The sequence below is a fragment of the Saccostrea echinata genome, unplaced genomic scaffold (assembly GCF_033153115.1).
Source record: "Saccostrea echinata isolate AGI-Se365-2 ecotype Australia unplaced genomic scaffold, CSIRO_AGI_Sech_v1 ptg000012l, whole genome shotgun sequence".
Taxonomy (NCBI): domain Eukaryota; kingdom Metazoa; phylum Mollusca; class Bivalvia; order Ostreida; family Ostreidae; genus Saccostrea; species Saccostrea echinata.
In genome coordinates this window covers 21,951,167-21,976,530 of record NW_026889761.1, presented here as the reverse complement: position 1 = coordinate 21,976,530, position 25,364 = coordinate 21,951,167, and the positions used below count along the sequence as shown (strand labels likewise).

The window sequence follows — 25,364 nt, the reverse complement described above, 5'->3', positions numbered from 1 at the left end:
ATTAATCAGGAATCATTCATTTATAATATTTCTTTTTCATGAGAGGTTAAAATGTTGTGAAACGGATGAAAATATATGCTGACCGAGTCTCGTTCACCTATGAAAATAAAAAAAAAAATCATGCATCAGCGGAAGAATTTCAGATTTGTTAATGATATAATTTTAAGTGTTAACTAGTATTTTATACCCAACTTCTGTCATTTATTTGTTGTTTAGAGATGGTTGATAGAGATTGGAGCAAATTTCTGTCATACTTCACAACAAAAGTTAAGTACATCGATTGCAAAAACATACTATTGAGACCTCCCAGTGAAAGTACAGTAACGGATAGATCCTTCATCATCCAAACACCCAAACAAGTACAAAAAGGGTATTGAAAGACTAGTACTTAATAATATACACTTAATTCAACCACCCAAAGAAGTACAAATAAGGGTATTGAGAGACTTAGTACTTAATAATATACAATTAACGAATGTAAAATTCATCCGCTAAAACATGATCATTTTAACATCAGTGGACAATACTGTGCATATATTTATCATTAGTGTACAATATTTTCAGTCTCTGATTAACTTCTATTATTAGTGGTCATTATGGCGCATCATTAATGATGCAATTTTATCATTAGGGAAAATAAATTCACTAACTTATACAACATTATCATAAGCGGATTCTTAAATCAATAATTGTTGCTACATGATTGTCACCTTGTTTTCTTTACGTGGCGATCTCTCGCCATCACGAATTAGAGGATAAGAAAAAAGAAATTATATTAACAGATGAAAGGATAAACATGTGATAAAAAGTACTTGCTTTAAAATAGATTTTGCTGACTTTACTAGGATATTTGATAAACCTATACACCAGATCACTTATATCTATGACCGTCCAAACGGTGCAGGTTATTAAAGGTTCTGGAAAAGTCATGCGGCCTTCTCGTGACTGATATGTAGGGACGAATCATATGGCTTCGAGCCCGATCCCGATGTCTGGGTCTTCCTCGTAGTCTCGTGATGCTTGGTCTTGTAGGAGTGACTGGCACAATGGCTGGAGTATATGATATTGTAGGTCTATGAGTTGGTCTTTCAACGACAACTACACGCAGGTGCCCGTGGGTGATCACGAACGTGTCTTTCTACAAATGAAAGAAACACAAGGTTTCAGTCATTTCAGTCGTTTCAGTTGATAATTTTCAAAGCTTCAAAATTTTTCGTGCATTGCTGTTAGTATAGAATGTCAAATATGGAATCTCATTTCTATCCTTTTGTTTTATGCATTAGTATACAGGCTCCGAAATCTGAATCTACTGGATAAAATTTATCTTACTTCCACGGAAAGAAATCTAAGCTGTCAACTCATATTGTTCATAATACTAGCAACTTGACCACCCTTAAACCCACCCCTCCCGCTTTGACTGACATATTTCATACCAAAAAATATTGTATCAATCTACTCGGCTCAATGATTCATTGCATTCACACGACATCAGGGATCATATACAGTGTTAATTTACCAAATGAATGTTGTCTGCATCGATATCTCATTTTAACACATAATGCCCTCTCCAGAAAATCAGTATTCAAGATTACATATTTCATAATATTACTATATGAGAAACATTAAATGTACTCACGTAAATGGAACCATCCTCACAGAAATCGGATAATATGTCTATTGAACATCCAAACTGTGAATAGCAGCACGTTTCTACTATGCCGCCGTTAGTCTGGCGTTTGCGAATAAGATATTTCATGAATGTTTTCTTGGAATCACCTGCTGAAGAAATGAAACAATAACATCAACACAACCTGAGTACACCTTTTCTGTCATACTTATAAATTGCTTTTGTAGGTTCTGATACATTAGAAAATATTTGATATTCCTATGGTGAATTCAAAATTAAAGTCTCAAAAACACAATAAGACACAATGCGTAACATCTTAATAGAAAAACATTAAAGTATCCGATGCATAGATATAATAAAGACTTTTTTCTTTACAAGGATAAGTTTTAATATTCTATAGTACACAGTAAAAGGAGATGCTTTACCAAGAGATTGTTTAAAATTTTCTCTAAATTCAAAGATGAAAATAACGAACAGTGATTGATCTAAAGAAAAAAAAAGTCAACAAACAATACAAATCCGTGAACGGGGCAGGAAACACCTAAAACAATGCAAATCCGTGAACAGGACAGAAAACACCGATCCCCGGAAATTCTAGAGGTTAAATCACGTGACTAGGAGGAGTAGGTTCCAGTGGTGAGCCCTATGTATTGATCAGGTATACAGAACATTCAGTAGTTCATTTTTGTGTAAAAATTAAAGCCTAACAATTGATATGAAACACGTCCGCTAAAATACGACCCAATGATGACCTAATTAATTAATAATAAAAGCCAAGAGCAAAATGTCGTTTTCATAAGTAAAATATTGAGAAATTAGTATTTGGACAAAAAAAATAGTGAAGAGATCTTTTTAATTTGATGTTTTAAATTGCATAGGTCACCAGGCAAATGTAATAGAAATTATTTTTCTCAAAAAAAGAAAACGCTAATAATGAACACTAAATGTTAATTAAAGGATTCTGTACATACATTTCATTTTGTCCATGTTGTTTGTTCTTAAGATCATTTTCACTAATTGTATAAGCATTATTTTATTTGAATATATACTGAAAATAACACACATCCCACTATTCTACATCGAAGTCTAAAAATCAATATTTTGGTCTTCGTGATGTAAAGTAAAATTGCGTGTGTAAGCTTCTACACCTCTATACTATAGCCAATTCACACTAAGCAGACTGTACGAATTACCTTTGAATAACTTGACTATCCTTCTTAAGTTGCGGTTATGACGAGTCACAGAAAAATCAAATAACCAACAACATGACCCTCAACATTTGCATTAAGAATGTAAAAAGCAAAAATCTCGAAGCAGAAGGATCAAAGAGAACAAAATACCTTTTTATATCTGCTGCTACCCCTAACGTTGGAGCTGTACTTATCAATCGAAAGCTTACCTGGTCAACTAAAATAATCGCAATGCAATAGTGTAGCCATTGCCAGGAGAATCCGCCACATAGAGAGACCCTGTATCAGTTTGACGTACAGTTTGCAAGTCTATGATATTTGGCTTTTTTTAAAGTTACTTTTGCTGAGCGTCTAACTCATTTGGATACAAGAGAGTTCTCATGTTCTTGCAAAGAATACAATGAAGCGCATTGAGGTGGTAAAAATTTTCGTTTGAATGGAAAGTTTGGTCGTTTCTTGGTCATTTCTTTAGAAACGCGAAAGAAATATTCGTCGTAATGCTTTAGGACACCTCACTCTGCTACTAGCAACATCATTTACACTGAAATGGAGATTTTATAAAGTTAAAGAGAGAGTTTGAGACTACCCGCTTCTTTAAAACACGTATTACAACGAATATGTACATAATCATGAATTTATCATGTTTAATGGAGTTACCACAACACATGTATCGGTCGAGAACGTGTTTACTCGGTGGTTATGTAGACAGTCAATTTGATTGGCTATTATATTTATGGAATACCTGTTCTACAGGTATTCGAATGAACCATTTCACCGTTTTTTTTTTTTTCTTTCTAAAGAAATGGGCGTGTCATTATATGACAATCAACGTTCTAAAGATAGGTCAAAACGTTCCATTCAAATGGAAAATTTTACCACTTCAATGCGCTTCATTGTAGCACTGTTTGAATGTCTTAGAGAATGTCTTTTAGAATCTCAAATGAATTCCTTGAAAGCAGACTCAGTACTTGATAATCGATTGACCTTATTCTAAGATCGATTAAGCGTTTCATTTTTCGTCTTTGTCGTGATTATTACCTGTTAATATATATATTTTTGAGAACGAAAATATTAATAAAAGAGCCTTTATTTTCTCAATCGTAGAATCGTAATAACGATTCACGTTGATCGTTCATTGCGTTTAAAAACGTTTCCTTCAGGCTATTCGTATCGTCTGTTTGCTATGTGTTATCCTACCTAAATAATATTAGTTTAGTGCAAATAACAATCATAGACGTCATTTGTTCCCTCTGGGAATGTTCGACTAATTTCACTAAAAACCTCATATTCTACGTGGTATATATTTTCGAAATTTCTTGGAATTTGTCAAAAGTCCTTACATTCGCACATTGTAAGCATACCAGAAGAAATAAATGAGAAAATTGAAATAAAATAATAGGGCAGTAAAAATTCATATGAAATATAACAACTCGCCTTCTCCATTCGCCCAGAGAGAGAGTGTGTGTGTGTGTGTGTGTGTGTGTGTGTTTGTGTTTGTGTGTTGTGTGTTTATATAATCCTTACAAAGACATATAGCGGGTTTCAGTAAACGTTCTACCAAGCCTCTTTCTTAACTCCTCACTAAAATATAAACAGCAGTGAAGGAAAAACTTCAGGAGAACTGTACAACAATATATTCTAGAAGTGGTGTAAATCAGATGTGGATACTAAAAAACTCCAAGGAACTTTTAGAAAATTTGATATCACAAAATTTTAGCAAAATCAATAACATCAAAACGTAGGACTTTTCAACACTTTATTCCCAACGATCAATTAAAACCCAGGCTTGTTGACATCAAAGGCAGGTACTTTTTCAATAAAAATTGAACTCGTTAATTAACATACCTTGTCATTGATAATTTGCAAAATTACTTTGCTAAAACATTCTGATTGTACACACAAGTACTCTTAAGTTGATATTAAAAAGATGCTTGAGTTTCAGATTGACAATATCTAAGTAGTTTTTAGAGATCAGGGCTTCCAACAATCTGTCGGAATTCACGAAGGTGCCAGTTGCGCCCCGTTTTTTGGGCCCCGTATTGTATTTTGGATTCATATGAATCAGAATTTATTCAAAAAACTTGCACATGGGAAGAAGAAACACTTGCTGGGGCCTTCAACTCGACATTTAGATATATCGACGACGTATTATCAATTAACAATAGTTACTTCCATTCATATATTGACTCGATATATCCCAGTGAACTTGAAATAAAAGATACAACATTGTCTGACACATGTTCAATATTTAGATACTTCGCTAGAAAAATACATTAGTGGTAACCTAACAACAAAACTTTATGATAAACGTTCTTACTTCAACTTTTTAATCATGCATCAACTTCCCTTACTTATGTAGCATATACACTTATCACCTGCATAAGGGGTCTCTCAGTTGATTCGATACGCAAGAGCAGGCTCTAGGTACGAACAATTTCTAAAGCGAGGCATGCTATTGGAACAAGTTGATGAAACAAGAATGTCAACAGTGTCGTTTAAAGTCCTCATTTTGCAATTTCTGTGGTCGATACAATGATTTTGTCAGCAAATACAATTTATCATTAAGTGGAATGCTGACAGACGTTTTTCATACTAATTGTTAGGCCATTGTTTACACATTGAATTGTCTACGATTTATTCCGTTATTCCCGATCATGACAAGGAGCACACTGCAGGTGTGACCGGTCGGCAGAGAATGCTTACTCCTCCATGGCACCTGATCCCACCTCTGATGTTTAAAAGGACTGTGTTTGCTCTGCTCCCGATTTGTATTGTTTCGATGGACTTTTGTGCTTGATTGCTGTTCGGTATCCCCATATTTAATTCAATATCTGACACAATGAAATTTTAAATTTTTCAGTGCGGCAAAAAATTCTATCTGCCAAAGCAATTCTTTTAAAACTTATCTTGCAAGGTTACCAAAAAAATTAAATCATATACATATATTCAGTTTATTTTTCATAAGACAAATGTGAAGAAAATTTTAAATGTAGGTACCTTACACTATGGAGAGGTTCTCCATAATCTTTACATGCCTCCTTCAAACGAAAATCATAAGATTGGGGAGGGGGAGGGAGGCTATTGCTTTGAATTCATAATAGTCAAAATTTGCACTTATTGCATCCTTTGTTTAGTTAAACAAAAATTGTTTGAAACATAATTTAAACCTGTTCAAAGTTTTATTTTTACTTACACTAACGAATATTCTAATCTTTATATAGTTACCATAGCAACACTATCAAAATAACGATACTGTTTCCTGATGTGCTTATATATTTTTATTGAAATTAGAACAAAATTGTGAAAGGAATAGCATTTCAAAAGGAAAAATCACAAATATTATATTATTCGTAACCATGTCATTGATACACTGATCTATACATCTTGGTGTACTCAAAATGTGAAATAGATTTAATCAAACTAAATATGGCAAAAGAAAATATTAATACTTGAAAAAAGAATAATGCTGTGTTGTTTCTTCAATGCCTTTTTCTTTGGTTTAATTTTAAGAAAAATACACAAAAACAGAAAATCAAGATACATATTTTTGTGTTTCAGATGGTTATTAAAATTAGAATACTCGTTAAAGTCTTTCAAAATGCTTATCAATCTTCAATCACTTTAGGTCCGGTATATGATTAAACTTGGTATAGGTTTGGATGAAAGATACATAATTCACTGAACAAGAGATATCCGAGTTCAAGTTCATATTTTTTCATTTTAAATTCGAACGAGTATAGATCCACAGTCTTGTGTTCCTCTTTCAAAGGAGGGATAAATTTGTATCAAAGTTCTTACATATCACTGGGAACATCTCGCACGTGTGGGGTACCTACAATTTTTTAATCTTTTTAAAATCTCTGTTTTGATTGTATTTAGCAAATTACCAAAATCAGAAGACTGAAAGCAAATCAGTTCATTTACTTAAATATTACTATATGTTACGTCTGATATGAGTGAAATAATCCTTCAAGGGATATAAGCTACAATAATCAATCAATCACTATAATTAATCAATCAATATGTCACGCAAATTAAATCATAGAAAAGTAAATTTTATTTCTAATACAACTGGAATTCGGTTTGGTAACCCAGTTACTAGGTTTCTTCAATAAATTTATGAACAGCAGCAAACTTTTGTTATTCATTATCTGTAATATTTTAAGCAATGAATTCAGATTCTAATCAGTAGTGGCCAATATGCATAATAGGCGATTAAAAAGACTTTTTTTTTACCATTAATATTAAGTATGACTGTTAACGAGTAACCGGTTAATCGAGTACTCGAATATCGATTATTAAAATTGATATTCGAGAACTTGAGAAAAAATAAAACGATGCAGTAATTCTAATTTTCATTACTATTTGTCAATCATATTCTAATTTCAGAGCTTACATTACCATTATTTTGGTTACCTAGCATGGACTTAAAACTCTGTCATCTTTTGACAATAATTATATATATAATCATCTTGGTCAGTGACGACGCATTTTTTGTTTATGGCCAGGGACACTTCATAACTGAAATTCACTTCAAATTTATTCATTGACACTTTTATTAAATGTAAAACATGAGAATAATAGTAAAACTGCTTTCTTCTAATAATATAAATCTGGAAATGTTACCTATGTGAAGCTGAATTTACTTGCATAAGAGAGACACACTGCATCAAGAAAAGCGACGTCAAAGTAACAACGAAAAAAACTACTCTTTGAAAACATTCGAAATTCTCCGAAGCAAAAATTTGTCAGGAACACATTCTGATAATATAACTTAAGCAACGTTCATTAGGTATTGAAAATTATTCCAGACTTTTCCTTACAACAAAATTGAATGTTTATCACAATTTTTTACATTTATATTTATTAAAATTATTTCGAATTTATCTTTTTCTTTTTACTCCAGACATAATTAACGTCGCCATTTAGATCATAAAATTATGTTCAGTGTCAAAGAAAAATAAACGATAGGGACGATAAAATTATATATAAGTTTAAATTTTGATCGTTTTTCGTGAATAATGATCGAGTACTCGATCGGAAATATAAGCGAGTAATAGATTACTAAATATTGAACGATTTGACAACCCTCATAATAAGAGATCAAAATCTCTTTTCAAAGGGGTTTTATTCTTTTTAAACTTGCAAGAAGTGTTTTCAAAAAAAAAATGTTTAGCCATGTAATTTTTTAACTTCATGAAGTACATGAAAATTTCATTGTGACAGTAATTAATATTATATATTTACATATTCTCTCTCTCTCTCTCTCTCTCTCTCTCTCTCTCTCTCTCTCTCCTGATAATCATTGTACATTCTTTCAGTTTAAGCTGTTACCTGTATCCTTTTTCTCCCGTGTACCAGCATATCTAGATCCACATAGACTCTGAAGACCCAGTGGAAGGTCCTCTCCACAGAGACGGTAAAATTCTCCCGTCACAGAATGAAATTCATTTGCGATTACTACATTACTAAACATCTGAACCACCGTTAAACAACACAATCCAAATATGTAGTTGCACAATTCGTTACATTTGATCTGAAAAACAAAATATTTTAAAAAGGTATTCTAACAAATCAGAGTAGAGCATAACATATACATGTATACAGTTGAAAATTTTCGAAGATAGAAAACTTTAATGTAAATTTATTTTCGGGAGGAGGGATGTATTTCAGTTACTGTTTTACATACAAGTATGCATGCTTGGAAAGAAGAGTTAATGAATATGAGAAAAAAAATTCCTTTACTAAATATTTTAAATATTATTAGCAGTATTTATTCATATTGGACTTCAAAAGAATTTTAAATCTCTGTGGCCTATTATATTAGATTTTCAAAAAATTATACTTGTTGGAAAAGCCATTTCGAGGGCAATGATGTTTTTATGAAATGCATAAGCTTCAGTATCAATTCTTGAAAAGAGTGTAGCACAATGTTAGTGTTATCTCGAAAGTTAAATGTGAAAGAAGTCAAATATATATGCCTTTTTGGAAAACGCAACAATTACATCCAACATTTTAAATGCTATGCCATAGATTGAGTTTTGTGATATAGCCATGCGATGTCAAGAGAAAATCTTCTCAGACCTGTCTTATTTAAAAAACAGGGTATCATTTTAAAACATATATCTGGATATAGATGTGGGTAATCTACGTGATTAAATGTCATAAAGGCGATAAAAGAGATATATGTTATGGTAAATTTAAATGATGTCATGTCGAACTGTATTTATAATCCCTAAAGATGTTTAAAACATGATACCTTAGTTATTTAGATTTACAGCAAATCATTTACAGTAAAATCTTCAAGTCATTAATTCTTTTTTTTTTTTCAAAAATCAGCGGTATAATTTAAATTTGTTAAACACTTCGATCATTTATGAAGACTCTATGAAAAAGTAATATGTGTAAGTATAACACAATATTAATAACTCATCTGTACTCGCAAATGATGAGAAATGTCTTGCATTATATCACTGATGACGTTATACTAAATCAGATTTACTTAAAATCGTTTAAAATGTTAAAAGTCTCTGAGAAATAATGTCGGTCGGTTACGAGAACAAATCCTTTGAAGCCCAAAGGATCTACCAACAGATTGTATAATGTTCCAACAGTTCCATTTCTTAATGATTTCTAAAATCAGTGGAATGGCGATAGCCTGTAGTCAGCAGTAGTGATAAGCTTAATAAAATGGATAGAAAAAGGGTTGGTTTTTTCTAGATTGTAATTCTCATATGTATGGAAAGTGATAATTAAGTCATTAATTAAGTTAATTTTCTAAAGTTATTGTACACTACATGGCATCAGATTGGAGAAACTTACATTGTAAAGTATTAACTTTTACTGAATCATTGGACTGAATACACTTTAAAATATATATATTTACATTCTACATTGATTAATTGATTGATTGTTTATTGTTTAACGCCAACTCGGCAATATTTCAGCCATGTTTCGGTGGATAACTTATTTTAAATAATCGGTTTATGAAAAGTTTTTGGTTTCTCTGGCGGCCCCCAGTGAGCCTACTCTTTTTCGAAATCCAGAGAAACGGTCTTTTACGTGCCAAGGGGGTTGTAATCCTCTTTGTACATTGAAACAGGGTGTGAAGTTTCTTTCATAAAATCATTTATCTGTATAGATCTACTGTTGTGACAATTTATTTCGTTTATTTCAAGAAATCATTATTGCCTCATGTGATAAGGACCGCCAAAATATGGCTGAAATATTGCCGACTCGGCGTAAAACAATAACAATCAATCAATCATGTGATAAGGACATGCTTTTACTTCTTGCACCTATATTGAATGTATGTTGGAGAAACATATATTCCTGCTCAGTGGTGGATCAGGAAAATATAACACTGATTTGTAACAAGAGATTAATAAAGGTTACTATCACTGCAAATGTCAAAACATGTATCCTGTTATGATAGAAATGGCATATAGTGACGAGGTACTTACGTGACAAATTCGTAAATCGAAGCGAAAGATGAATGAATTTTTTTTTATGAACCAGCTCTGAGGTCAAAAGGCAATGATTGATAGTCACGATTGTTGTCAACACACCGGAAAACCTCCTTTTCCTTTTTTAAGGTATCGATTTGATCTTGTATTATAAATGTGTAGTTAATCCTTTGTTATACTAAACGTATCACATACAAGGTATTAGGATCAACGAATAATGGCTATTTGCTTTACTGCCAAAATACTGGTGACTATGTTTCAAGCGTATTCATACGTTGTTTATATTAATAGACATATTTATATGGTAAATTGATGTACCAGCAGGGTAAGACTAGGTAAAGAGGGGGAAATGTGATAAACAAAGTGAAAAAAAATCTATTTTTCTTTTTTGACTATATCGATATTATAAATTTGATTCCTGCTTTAAAGAAAATCAAGTGATTATAATGATGTTCACTGTAATCTGTATACAGGAAAATTTTCGTTCCTCTTTTATTTTCGCCCCTTTTGCCCTACTCACGGCTTGGAGAATTTAAAACGGGGCAAAATTGCTTGCAAATGTGAAAGGGTAAAAATAACACATTGCGAACATAACCCTGTATACAATATACCTAGAATCACAAACAATAATTATTTTGTATCATTTTAAACCTTTACTATTTTCCCAGAAAGGTCAAAGAATTTCAGTCAGAATTTGAAAAGAAGATTTAAAGATTTTTACCACTTTGTGATAAATCAGCTTATCTAATTATCATGTCGTCTACCTAAAAGGTGTGTTTTACTTCTCCGTTGTAGATAATATATCCAGCAACGTGAATATAAACTTTCTGCACTTAATTCTTTTAAGAAATATTGGAAAGAATACGTCTATATTGCTATCAAACCTAAATAGTACTCACTGTATAAGTCCTACTCTCCATCCCATAACCTTCTGTCCCAGCTCTATGACCAGATCCACACAACTTCAAACATGATAAGGTATCTATATCCTCATATTTATATATAAATATACTCACCAAAGTTATTTCAAATACCCCTCCTACTTATAGTTGTTAGATTCCAAGCCAATTTTATTGTTTTTCAAGCAAGTCTGCTTTTTTGCAGATCATTATTGACTCCTTTTGTGGCGACTTATTACCAAGAACAGATTTCATCTTATCAATTTAATAAGAAGGTTGGGTATGGTTTGTAGGTATGAACATCTCTCTCTCTCATTATTATAATTAATTAAACCAAAACGTTTTTTGTTTTTATTCATAAAATGAAAAACACTAGAAAATGCTTCAAATGACTGGCGTGTTCAAAGTTGGAATTCATATTCCCATAAGACCAAATGGTTTTACAACATAAGAGCTGCCAATACTCAAGTGATGTCATTAAAATGTTAAACCTTCAATACTGTCACAGACTATAATAGTTTTTTTTTCTTTTTCTTTTCAAATTATGTTGTTGGAAGAAAAGAATGTGTCCTTATGAAAGCTGCATCCTCAGACGTATCCTTGAAGAGGACTTGATATAATAAAAACATATAAAATTTTATTTATGTCTTTCCCACCAACGAAGAATAAAATTCAGATCTAGTATATTTGTAAATTTTATTTGCCTTTATCAATATTTCGAGGAAATTGAGTTTCTTAGGATGCTCTAAACATCACTCTCTGAAGAGTTATCTAATTCCATGGTAGTTTTATGCAGTTAGAGTGATATGCCCTTTGCTATAAATAAAGTAGATAAAGACGTACAGTTTAAAAAGATAAAAGTACTGTAAACCAACTTTTATTCGCGTACGAGAAATACCCGCGAGTTTCGCGACCTACTTTAACTCGTGAATATTAATCGCCGCGAACCATTTATTGCTTTGTATTTGTATAGAATGATTCCTCAGTCGCAAAAATTAATCGTCGCGGATTGATTTCAAACTGACGAATCACGAATAAAAGATAACGCGAATAATAGTTGGTTTACAATATTCTTAACATCATATTAGACCAAGATAAAGTAACTGAAAACATAAATTACATGTATTTTCCAAAGGTTAGAAAGTAAAAGTCATATTCTTTATTTTCTCTGAACAATTTTTCCTAGAGAAAGATGGCAAGTTTCAAAGAAGTACGTTGAAAAATGAACTCTACAAAACTCAATATGTACTCCTTTTATGTGATACAATTTTCTGAACGTCTAAAACACATTTTTATTAGTTTTTAGAGCTTCCTTTATTCATTTATATATTTTTTTATCAAAACATTTCTTTCAACATGGCTTAGAAATAGTTTTAATAAGTACAAATTATGAATTGTTTTGTCTTTTTCATTATTCAGTACAATTCAACCTTGAATCATTATTAAATACATTTAATTAAATACATAAGGTTATACACATTTGAGGCATACTTTCAGAATAACATACGGTTACATATAAACTGAATGTCTCTTTTTAACGCGTAAGTGCAAACATTCATTGTTTAAATGTAAATTCTTTAACCACATAATATTTTTAGAGTTATTTCTATAATCTGATTTTTTCAAATGCTTTATTGTGATCGACTGCAACGCTATGTAACCATTTTGGTGCACATTACTGGACGCTCTAATGTGTTTTCTAAGGAGTGTCAGCTTCTTATAATTTTTTCCTGACATTTTTCGCACTAAAGAGATTATGAGTTCTTCCGAGTAAAATAAGGATAAGCATTTCTGATAAAAGGTTTTTACATCATGTATTTTGCTGCCCTGTCATTTGTTAACACAATGTGTCAAATTCTCCAAAACCACTGCACCAATTTCAGCCATTCTTGACACAAAGAATATGTTGAAGAATAAAGCAAATCAATGCACGGAAAACAAAAGTGAGCCTAGAACGCCAATAGATTTGAATATTTTTATTATCTAAGGGTTTAAATCTTCAAAACACAAATATTTTAGTATGCATACGAACGTTCAGTGCATTTATATCATACGATTAACTTTTAAGTTTATTCCCAAACAAAAATTGATATAGTTTACTATTAATAGTTAGCTATAGTTAACTATAGTAAATACATTGATTTACTATAAAACTTTACTTAGAACTTTTTGAGATTTTAATGCTTAAAACCTCTTAAATTCAGTTCTGAATATGTAAAATTTGTGAATAACATAATAAATAATATTCAAGTAATATTTCCCTTAAATATAACAAATATGCATAAATCAACTATAGAACATAAAATAAAACCATCAGAAATCAGTAGTAAAAATACTTTTATTCACTATAGTGAAAACTCTGATTTACTAACGTAAAGCTTTTGATACTATAGTAAACTATAGTTAACTATAGTATATTTTTGCGAGGGAAATTTCAAAATTAAAAAAAATGGAAACATGAGAACAACTCTTAAGAAGATATCCGCTTATACTACTTTATATTTTAGTACTATGACATTTAAAAAGTACTATATATATATATATGTAATAATCTTATGTAGTCAGAAAATAGCTCTTTAGAGCAAATGTTTCTTGTCAAAACCCGACTTTAAATTTTATCTTATCTAATCTTATCACCAATGAAATATATGGAGATACGAACAGTATTCAAGCTCAAAGGTCCATTAAACAATACAAAATAGGAGCAGAGCTAACACGGACCTCTAAACATCAGAGGTGGGATCAGGTGCCATGGAGGAGTGAGCATCCCCTGCCGACCGGTCACACCCGCCGTGTGCTCCTTGTCATGATCGGGAAATAACGGAAAAATCCGTCGACAATTCAGTGTGTAAATAATGGCCTAACAATTAGTATGAAAAACGTCAGTCAGCATTTGACTCAATGATAAATTGTATTTGCTGACAAGGTCATTGTATCGACCATAGAACTTACGAAATGATGACTTTAAACGCGACAGCTGATATTCTTGTTTCATCAACTTGTTTGTCAATAATTTACCTCGTTTTAGAAATTGTTCATACGTAGAGCATGCTCTTGCGTATCGAATCAACTGAGAGATATATACCCCGTATGCAGGTGATGAAGGTATATTGCTGCATAAGTAAGGGAAGTTGACGATTGAAAAGTTAAAGTCATCACGTTTATCATAAAGCTTGGTTGTTAGATTACCATTAACGTCTTTTTCAAGTAAAATATCCAAATATGAAACAGATGTCAGACTCCGTGGTATCTTTTATCTCGAGCTCACCGGGATATATCGTATCGACATAAGAATGAAAATAGCCATTGTTAATTGACAATACATCGTCGATATATCTAAATGTCGAGTTGAAGGCCACAGCAAGTGTTTTCTTCTTTTCACGTACAAGATTTTGGACAAATTCTGCTTCATATGAATACAAAAAAAGGTCTGCTGATAACAGAGCGCAATTGGTACCCAGGGAAATTCCAATAGATTGTTGGAAGACCTGGTCTCCAAAAACCACATAGATATTGTCAATCGGAAACTCAAGCATCTTTTTAATGTCAACTTCAGAGTACTTGTGTGTACAATCAGAATGTTTTTTAACAAAATAATTTTGCAAATGACCAATGACAAGATAAGTATATTTACGAGTTCCATTTTTATTGAAAAAGCAGCTGTCAATGATATCAAAAAGCCTGGACTTTAATTTATCGTGGGGAATGGTTGTGTATAAAGTAGAAAAGTCAAAAGTTTTTAAGCTGTTGATTTTGGTAAAATCTTGCGATTTCAAATTTTCCAATAGTTCCTTGGAATTTTTAAGTAACCACATCTGATTTACACCACTTCTCGAATATATTGTTGCACAGTACTCTTGAAGTTTCTCCTTCACCACTGTTAATATCTTAGTGAGGAGTAAAGAAAGAGGCTTGGTTGAACATTTACTGGAACCCGCTATGTATCTTTGTTTGTAAGGATTTTTATGAAGTTTCGGAATCCAATATAAATATGGTAATTCAAATTCCTTTTGGTTGTTTGGAATATTAAAAATATTCAAAATGTCAATCCAAAGTTCTCTTTTTGAAAAAAATTACCTTTGAATAGATTTTACGAAAGTCGAGACTAATATGCACCAAATGGGTAAAGTAATATAATTAGCGGATCATCTTTTTTTTTCTATTTTATCCAAGCTTTTGAATTTTTTTTAATAAAAAAAGGATTTGACTTTCTTTCCTCGGTGGACAAAAGCGAAATGTTTGTTCTTATAATCAGACCAAAGCTATAAAAATTCAATGTGTCTGCAATGAAACAATTCAAATAGCCTAATGAAGTCTGCCAGGTATTATAGCAAAAATCGGGCGAATTTTTCAGCGATAGGTCGATAAAGATTCTTATCCCTTCAAAGCAGTTATTTTATAGCAAAAAAAATTACGTAAAAGAGAAACACCAATCCCATAAATGCAGACAATGGAATTGTGCACGCCTTTTTTAGGAAATCAAATTGAAAAAGAAAAAAACCCTTGAGCCTTGAGTATTTCTAAAATTGTTCGCAGTTCACGACGTATAATATCGAAATCTTAAATCATTTTTTTTTTTCGAAACGATAAAAGTAAGACAATAATTGTGTACGTTTGTTCTCTCAAGAATCCTTTTGTCTGTAATTGATTGTAAAATACAAATACATTACCCGTAAAATACAGAAACACTACATGTAAAATACAAATGCATTACCTGTAAAATACAAATACATTACATGTAAAATACAGATAAATAACATAAAATACAAGCTTCTTTATAGACACATTTGTCATTACTTTTCCTTGCAGAATAGATCCTATCCCGTACAATGTCTATTCTTTTCTCAAAATTAGAAAATTTAAAAGAATTATGATATTATGTAACTTATCTGTTTCATATTTGGATGTTTTACTAGAGACATTGATGGCAAACTGACAATATAGTTAAAAATAAACGATATGACTTCAACTTTTTTCTTGTCAACTCCCCTTATCTAGCAATATACCATTATCACCTGCATGTGAAGTGTATTTCTATTATCTACCAGTTGATTCGATACGCAAGAGCATGTTCTATGTACCAACAATATCAAAAATGAGGCAGACTATGGAAAATAACGTTGATGATACAAGGATATCAACAATCCTGCTTAAAGGCAATATTTTGCAGATTCTATGTTGAATATACAATCAACTTGTTAGCAAATACAATCTGTCATTATGACAAGGAACATATGACGGATGTGACCTGTCGGCAGGGGATGCTTCCATAATGTACTCCGCATGGCACCTGATTCCACGTCTGTTATCTTAAATTTTAGTTAGATACATGTATATTCTGTCCAACAAAACCTAATCGTAAACGTGATGACCAACTTTTCTGTCGACATCCCTTAATTTATGTAGCAAAATAGCATTATCACCTGCATATGGAGTTTTTGTCTCCTAGATTCGTTACGCAAGAGCATATTCTACGTACGAACAATTTCTAAAACGAGACAAGCTATTGACAAATATGTTGTAGGTACAAGAACATCAACAGTCTTATCTAAAGTCAACGTTTCGCAAATTCTATTGTCGATACAATAACCTTGTTAGCAAATACAACCTAAACTCAAGTCGAATGATGACTGACGTTTTACACACTAATTGTTATTATTTTCATACTGAATCGTCTAGGAATTTTCCCGTTTGCCCCATCATGACAAGGAATGCACGGCGGGTATGACCGGTCGACAGGGATGCTTACTCTTCCATGACACATGATCCCACCTCTGATGCATTTTTAGAAGTCCGTGTTTGTTCTGCTCTAAATGTGTATTGTACATTGTTCCAATGGACTCCTGAGCTTGATTATTGTTTGTTATCGTCATATTTTATCCAGCATAGCACAGAACTGCCTTATATTTGAAATTAATTGTTTAATTATTTTATAGGATTACATGGGTAATTATTCGGACACCGTAAATTTGGTCTTTTGTGCAAAATTATAGAAATTCTGAAGGCCAGTTTTCAGTTTCTTGATTACCGTGCACCTGCACATGACTGCTGATATGAAATATGTTTTCAGCAATACTGTTTCTAATTTATTGAAATAATAATATAATAATAATGACATATTGTATTCTTTGAATAAAGATCATTTTGCATCTGTATGCCTGTCAAACTGGAATACCTAATACTTAAACAGGAGAATCTTTTAAGAGAATTTGGTTAATCTGTCACGGAAAAGAGAGAACCCATTACTTGCTATTAACATCTTCAGATATTTATATAAAAAAGCAGTCTGCATGGCGTCTCACGATCATTTGAGAATAAAAATGGTTTTCTTTGTTGAAATTTACAACTCTCAGTTGATATTATTGCAGCTTGTGACCTATTTGTCTGATTTATCTACTGCTTGTAAGAACGCAGTTTTTCGAAACGATAGGTACGTTTAGACATTTTAAAGAGTTTTCGGTGTAATTCTTGCTAATTTCTAAATCATAATAATAATGATCAAATATTAAAATCATTAAAAAAAAACCAATGCATAATTTTTATTATCGGAAGAAGTAATTTTCACTCCATTTTCTCTGCATTTATTTACTGAAAAATTACCTGTATTTTATAGTTGTTGAACGAAGAACGTAAGATCATGATTCATTTTATGAATATTACAACCTGGAATGATTCCCAAATCCCTATCTTATTCTTCAGTGTAAATGATATCTAATACTCAATTGTTGATATAAAATACGCACTAGAATAATTTTTGTGACAGAAAATAGACAATGAGTAATACTTCATTTTCACTCCACACATATAAAATGGGGAAGGCATAATTATCTAAAAACTAGATCTTGGAGCTGATTGTTTCCACATCAACGACAAATGACATAGACATGCCCCAGGAAAGCATCAAAGCTGCTCAAGATGCCATTTTGATGTGTGAATTTGTGTTTTAAGAGGACAACTTCTCCTGTGTATACGATAGCGAGTCCGTTTCGTGATTGAGGCATGAATGAAGTCTACATTATTAATGCTGCGACCTTATCTGCATGATTATGTCATTTCTATTTACATATGTCTATAATGAATCTGTAAAATTTTATTCATGGACAGTACCAGACTTATAATTTTACTTAGTTTTCATTTCAAATGTGACAAGAAATAAACTGACATGAATTGAGATGATTTTTTTCAGCCAGAATTTTCCTTCTTTCAATATGTCTTTTCCTGAAAAATTGATGTTAATCTCAAAATTTTGCCTCAGGAATAAAATGACATTGCTATGTTTTTGTCTTTTTTTTAAAATAATTTTTGGAAGTCTAATTGTGCCCATTTTTTAATGTGAGTTATAACAAACCATTTTAATGCAATTTTAAATTTACGAACTGAAATGCTACAAAAGAAGTAAACTTCCAACAGGCAGAATTAGATGCATTTATAAAAAAAAAATCATTGTTTTCAGTTCAGACCTTTACCTGCTGGGTTCCCTTAAATGGATCAAATGAATATGAGAACAAAATTATCAAATAAAAAATTCTGCTCTAACAAAATCTCCCATCCAAGAAATTGAGAATTTTGGAAAGTGGATTTCGATTGAAATTTGTGGAAAACAACTGACACAGTATTGAAAATTAAAACGTTGCAGAAAGATAACACAGAAACGGTCTGTAAAGGGAGACAAATACTGCACATTGAGTAAATATCAAGATATACAGTGGTTTCAACAAAATGTGGGAGACAACTAGTCCAGCAGAAGACATGACAAGAAAAAGAAAAGGTGAGATATATGTCTGTAGTTGAGATGGGAAGCCAAAGAAATTCGACTAAATAGAATACTGAACAGAGAGTGCGTGTTCATGAAAGTTACACATCTTTTCAGCCCCCTAAGGATCTGAGGAATGACAAAAGATCGAATATGACATCTATGCCAGACACCAGTCAACATTGAGCACATACTTTTATCTTGCAAGCTCATCCTTACTAAGGGAAGATATGAAGGAGGCACTGCCAAAAAAAGCCCACATACTAGTGTAGAAGGACAAATACCCTGACCAGCCGTAATTTGTCAAGTCCAAACAGCTCAGAGATGACATATTGAGCGCAACAAGAGGCTGAGAGTGCATGCAAGCTGATCTATAGACGAAGCTAACTATCCAACCAATAGTATAGATTACCAAAGGAACAGATTTCCTTATAATATCTGAGATCATGAAGAAACTGGTAATGATAGATCCGATAGTTCCGTGAGATACTATGTCAAGAGGCAGACGAAGGCAAACATGAAGAGTGAGACTAAATTATTGCAAAGATGCAGAATGGCAGACGTCGAACTTTCCATTCGAAGTCGAGACCCGAGGTTTCCCAGTAGTATCATACTAGAAGTTAATGGCAGTACTAGACAGTGGATGGACAAGACAGTGGATGGACAAGAAAAGAGCTGTTGACGCCGTGGCAGCCAGGAGGGCATTGAGCTGTTTGTGACTAAGAAGAGAAGACATTTGCTCGAAGCTTGGCTGATCACATTTTACTATCTTGCCATCCCCAGGATGTTCCAAACTATGCCCACCAAAACGACTTTGCAGATGGACACCTTACCAAGCTACGGATATCATGACATATGAACATCTCTGGTCTTCCGAGAGGGAGAGGGAAAGAGATGAAAGTTCCAACCGAGATGACCGACCGAAAACACGTAGTTTATTGGACTTTGAGAGATAAGATGATAACGGTTATGTATACATAAACAACTGCAAACGTGGAAAGATCTGCAAAAAGTTAACAAACAGTGATCATTCTCATAAATGTCATAAAATCCTGTATATCATATACATGTAAATCATGAACAGGGCAAAACCCTAACAAAAATTTACTATAGCAAACTATAGTTAACTATAGTAAAAACTTTGATACTTTGATTTACTATGAAACCACTCTAGAACTTTTTTGAGGTTTCGAGCCCCGGCAGCTACTGACCTAAGTCGATAAAAAATATGTAGCAACTGTTCCTTCACCAAGCGCTCGGCACTTTGAAGTGAAAGTTGCGGGTCCTTCGGATGAGACCTTAAAAACCGAGGCTCCGTGTTACGGCAGGAGTTGGCTCGATAAAGATCCCTCACTGCTAAATGGCCCTGAATGCCGAGTAAATGTCTAAATTTGAAACCCTTCGCTGGTATATGATGACGTCTCTATAGGAGTGGAAAATTCTCGAACGGGACGTAAAACAACAAACAATCAACCAATCTTTATTTTGATAACAAAGATGTAAAATTGGGAAATAATATGTGAATATACAAGGAATGGTTCCATTTGATATAAAAAAAACGTGCATGTCTGAATTAGAGAGCATTAAATATAACAATCTGGAAGCCACGGTAAAAATACTTTGACTTACTATAGTAAAAACTTTGACACTATAGTAAACTATAGTTAACTATAGTTGACTATAGTATTTTTTGTTAGGGAAACGCTGACCCTTGGAAACAGCAGAGGTGCGATTAGGTGCCTAGGTGGAGAACACATATCATGTCGACCGTTCACACCTACCGGGCGATATCCAATAAGCCACTTGGACAAAAGGAATTAATTGGCGGATTAGAAAAGACTCGCACCTTTCACTCCAAAGTGCAAAGGAACAGTTGCTCCTATTTTTTTTTATCGACTTAGGTCAGTCGTAATAGAAAATATTCACATATGTAGTAGTAACATTAATTTTGTGTGAGTTTCAGATTTTTCCTTTGAAGAATTTATTATCTATAATCCATTTCTATTGATACAGGTTGAGATTTCAATTAAATTTTCTTCCTCATTGCGGCCTGGCAAAAAAATATTCAACCATTATCTCGTTTAATTTTATAGGAACTTTCGTTTGTTGTAAAACCACATAATGTTGTCGAGACTATCCTTCTTACACCATTTAGTTGTTACAATTAAATGTCTTAAGTGGATCAGTTCATAAAAGCAAAATCAAAAGATGTGTATATTTCTTGAATGTGTTCTATAATAAAATGTTGTTTTTGTTTGTTTGTTTGTTGTTTAAAGCAACAGTCTGGCTGTAAAACGTGTGTTTGTTCATTTAAATTTACCCAATATATCACTTAGAAATAAGGTATAAAGCTGATGTCAACAGTTTGAAAAACATGAATATTCTCTCCTCATACAAATTTAGCGTAATTAGAATCTGTCGGATATTCAAGGGTCGTCCAAACCGGAGCAATCTTAGACCATTTGAATACTGAATTGCATGTGCCTTAACTGTAGAGTTTGCAATTACATGTATAATGGAATATGAGGAAAGAGCAATTCTTCAAAGCAAAATATAATAACTTTTCCGATAAATTATTAATCGTGAACATTTAAATCTGCTTTCAAACGAATTTTAAAGAAAATTAAAAGTACAAATATTGATGTTTTGTGTATTGGGGTCGAGAAAAAACCACCAACTCATACGCTATCGCGGCAAAACGTCAAAAAAATTTCAGGACAGTTCCATTAAAATTTGCACTTTAAATGGAAATAATGTTAATATATCATAGGTGTTTTTGTATGTTGAGTTTATAATGATTTTTTTTCTTTGAAAGCGAAGGAGATACGAGAATAAAGCATATATCAACAAACCTGTCGAGGAGAACCTTCGCGAGCCTTCCGTGAGTGTACCAGAGCTCCTCTTTCTCCCTCAACTAAAATTTGGTCAGGAAATTCACTTTTTCATTTCTATTTTCAGTTTCTTTTTCTTCTTCGTCGACTTTGTCAAAGTAGCAGGCCCCTCGGACAGAGACGTTAATAAAGGTATAACGATATCGGGTAGTTAGAAATTCAATCATACAAAGTATATTTTTGGTACTTTTAACATTATAGAATGTAAATATAAGGAAAGTTTCTCTGTTTATTGCGAGTTATTGGTGAGTAAATCGCACAGACTTGCACGTAGGCATATTTTTCGAAATTGTTCATACGTAGAGCATGCTCTTGCGTATCGAATCAACTGAGAGACATAAACCCCATATGCAGGTGATAAGGGTATATTGCTACATACGAGGGTTGTCCGTAAAATGGATAAGCTAATATTTAAATAAAAGTTGCGTCATAGATATTTATCACTAGTATATTTATAATCCTTTATTATGTGTGAGTTACAAAATGAAAAATTTTATTCAATTTTAAGTGTATGATTACAATTATGACTTCATTATTAGACTTGGGATGGTGACCCGGGGCACAACAAAGTTTTAATTAAAAAGTTATTTATCACTTTATACATTTCATTTGTATTTTGTAAAATTCCGCGGAAATTTGGATGGCTTTTACATTAAAATATTGACAAAAGTTATGTCAAACCTGTAAAATTTGAACGTTCAAAGTTCCGAAATGGCAGAGACATCGAGGTCAGAGTTTATGAAGACAGGATCGTCATTGTTCGAAAAAGGGACGTTTTCGGAAAAGGTGGAGCAGAGAGTAGTGATATAATTTTGTGTAGACATCGGAAAAACAGCAACAGAGACCCATAAATTCCTTAAACAGTCGGGAAATCATGGTAAAGTAATATATTCTTTAGTGCTAAAGTGGCACAGAAGATTTTCGGACGGAAGAGACGTTTACTGGATGACATGCGTGAAGGAAGACCATCTTTCCGAGATTGTAGTGCTGTCAAAAATGAAGTTCGTAAAGTGACTTTGCCGTATTTCCGTACATACAGTCGTTTTACGCGGACAGAGGTTTGATGATTTGCAGGATCTGAGACTGCTAAATATTATAATTTCACGTATGAAATTAAACCAGAACAGTTTGTGCACATTTTTGATGACTGGTTGAAGCGACATAAGAAATGTGTTGAGTTTAACGGTGACTACGTTGAGAAAACTTAAATGTATTTAGCTTTTGACGTCGAGTAACGTCAAGGATTTTCATTTTAGTGCTCCGGGTATGAGTGTGTATCTTTTTTGTATCTGATAAAATATAACTATTTGTGCTTCGTTTGTGATTAAAACTTGCAAATTAATAAATTGAAACCTGAATTTAATGAAAATAATGATTTCATATATTTTATCAATGTTTGTCAGTAATTATCAATGTTGTCCACGAACTTTACGGACAACCCTCGTAAGTAAGGGAAGTTGACGATTGAAAAGTTGAAGTCATCAAATATTCTTTTTTTTTTTTTCTTACAATATAACGTCACTTATATAATTCCTAAACCTCTCAGAGGCATAATACAATGCAAACACGTTATGTAAATTACATAAACCTTGAATCTTATTTCTGCTCTAGGTATTGAGAATGTAGATCAATTTAAAATATGTTGTAAAGATTCCAAAAAATTTCACCCAGACGGGATCCAATTTTCTTTTTAAAAAAAATTAATAAATCTGTAAAATTGGGGCAAAGAATTTGAATTCATATATAAAAAGCGACAACATATTACCTACATACAAGACGATTAATAAACCGCTCATTCCACATATTGCATTTTAGACAATTTAGTCGCGGAATGATTAATCAAATGCGTCACAAAACTCACGTCTCCTTATTTACATCTAAATTAATCTAAATGACTCTTCACTTTCTTAAATGTTTTTTTCAGTAAAATAAAAAAATGAAGATTATGATTTGAAGATTGAGTTATTGAAGACTTCTGAACCATTGAAAAACTATTAAAATTTTTGTCATGTGCAGTGTTTTCCGGTCAGTACTAATAAGGACGCTCCATCCTTTATACTAAACACCAAGATTACACTCATACAATCTACTGCCACACAATGCGATGTAAAAATCTTACCAAAATGTATTTTTTTTTTCCATAGCCTTCAGAGTATTCAATTGTCAAACCCTTCCGCTTGAACATATTTAAACACACACACACCCACACACACACACTAAAAGATTTTCAAGGTTGGAGAATTTCTTCTTTTGTAATCTTGTTACAGTTTTTTCAGGGACCTTTTATACTTTCTATTCATGATTCATTTTATTTCTTTAATTCCAGAGTCGTAATAAATTGATAATATAAATACAAACGTATGAGAGTTCCATGCCTTGTGTTCAGTTTGAAACCTGCCTATTTATTAAACTATATAATCCTCTTCACTAGAAGGAGAATACATTAAGAGGAAAACACATACGTGCGTCATTACGAGTTTCATTAAAAATAAACGTATACTTTTGTCATATTTTTTCTTATTTAAGGTCTGACGACACGTTCCTCAAATATCTGTTTTGTTTCTCTCTGTAATTTACTTTATATTGTGAATTCTAAACTGTTTTCAAAATGTCTTAGAAAATAAATACAAAAAAATCTGATATTGACGATTCAAGTCATTTCAAATAGAATTATATAGGAGACACCACCCTCTGGTATTTTGCACAAATGCCTGGTAAGGTACTTTAATTTTTTGTGAGGAAACCTTTTAAAGCAGCAATACTTCAATGACAAATTCTTTGAAAAAATTATATAGTATTGAGGAACGTGTCGTCTGACCTTAACGTTATATTAAGGAGGGATTCTTCTGATATTTCTTGTTTTTAAAAATTAATGAGATTTTCATACATTCAAGAAGACATTATCATAAAGTATTGGTATCAATTAGATAAAATTTGACCGTTTCATTTTAAAAGCAGGGTCAGGTCAAGGTCATTATCTTTTTCCTTGACCTTAAGAATAAAAAAACACTGTTGCCAATCATGTGATGCCTACTTCTATTTCAAAAGATTAAATTTTATTCTTTTCGCATAAAAAAAATTTACCATATAGGGTCTATCAGATGATACTTCCAAATTGACATAAATAATTTAACTAAATTAGATATTGGCTAATCCGAATTTCCTCTATTTTTCTTAGATTTTTAAAGTTATTTTTATATGCTTCGTATTTCTAAATTTTTCTTATTTTCACATATGGTAAAGTAGTCATATAAAGATAAAAAATGATACAAAAACAAAAAGTTTTGACCGTTTACCAAGAGAGAAAAAAACCCACTTTTTACGATTTTTTGCTCAAATTTGTACTTAGATCGGAAGCTTTTAAAAGTTAACAAAATCATTGTTTGTTTTGAAAATCATATCTACTTCATATTTTTTAAAACTTCAGTCCATTATTATTAATTTTACTTACCTTTGAAATTTTCCTTTTGTCTTTAATTGTTTAAAAATTTGAAGTAAATTCATTGTTCTATTGTAATTTTGAGAAGCAGAAATTGAG

At 32.2% G+C, this 25,364-nt stretch overlaps 1 protein-coding gene across 1 annotated transcript in view; it reads right to left on the bottom strand.

The window, feature by feature from the left end:
• Nucleotides 1-871: 871 nt before the first annotated feature.
• The window catches only part of LOC133185133 (uncharacterized), a 38,094-nt gene continuing 13,601 nt past the window's right edge, over nt 872-25,364 (bottom strand). The window contains exons 3-5 of the mRNA XM_061320192.1: nt 8,152-8,353; nt 1,637-1,779; nt 872-1,138 (exon numbers count right to left, since the gene is read on the bottom strand). Of these exons, the coding sequence (XP_061176176.1) occupies nt 872-1,138; nt 1,637-1,779; nt 8,152-8,353 (612 nt within the window). The remainder of the gene's footprint in view (nt 1,139-1,636; nt 1,780-8,151; nt 8,354-25,364) is intronic.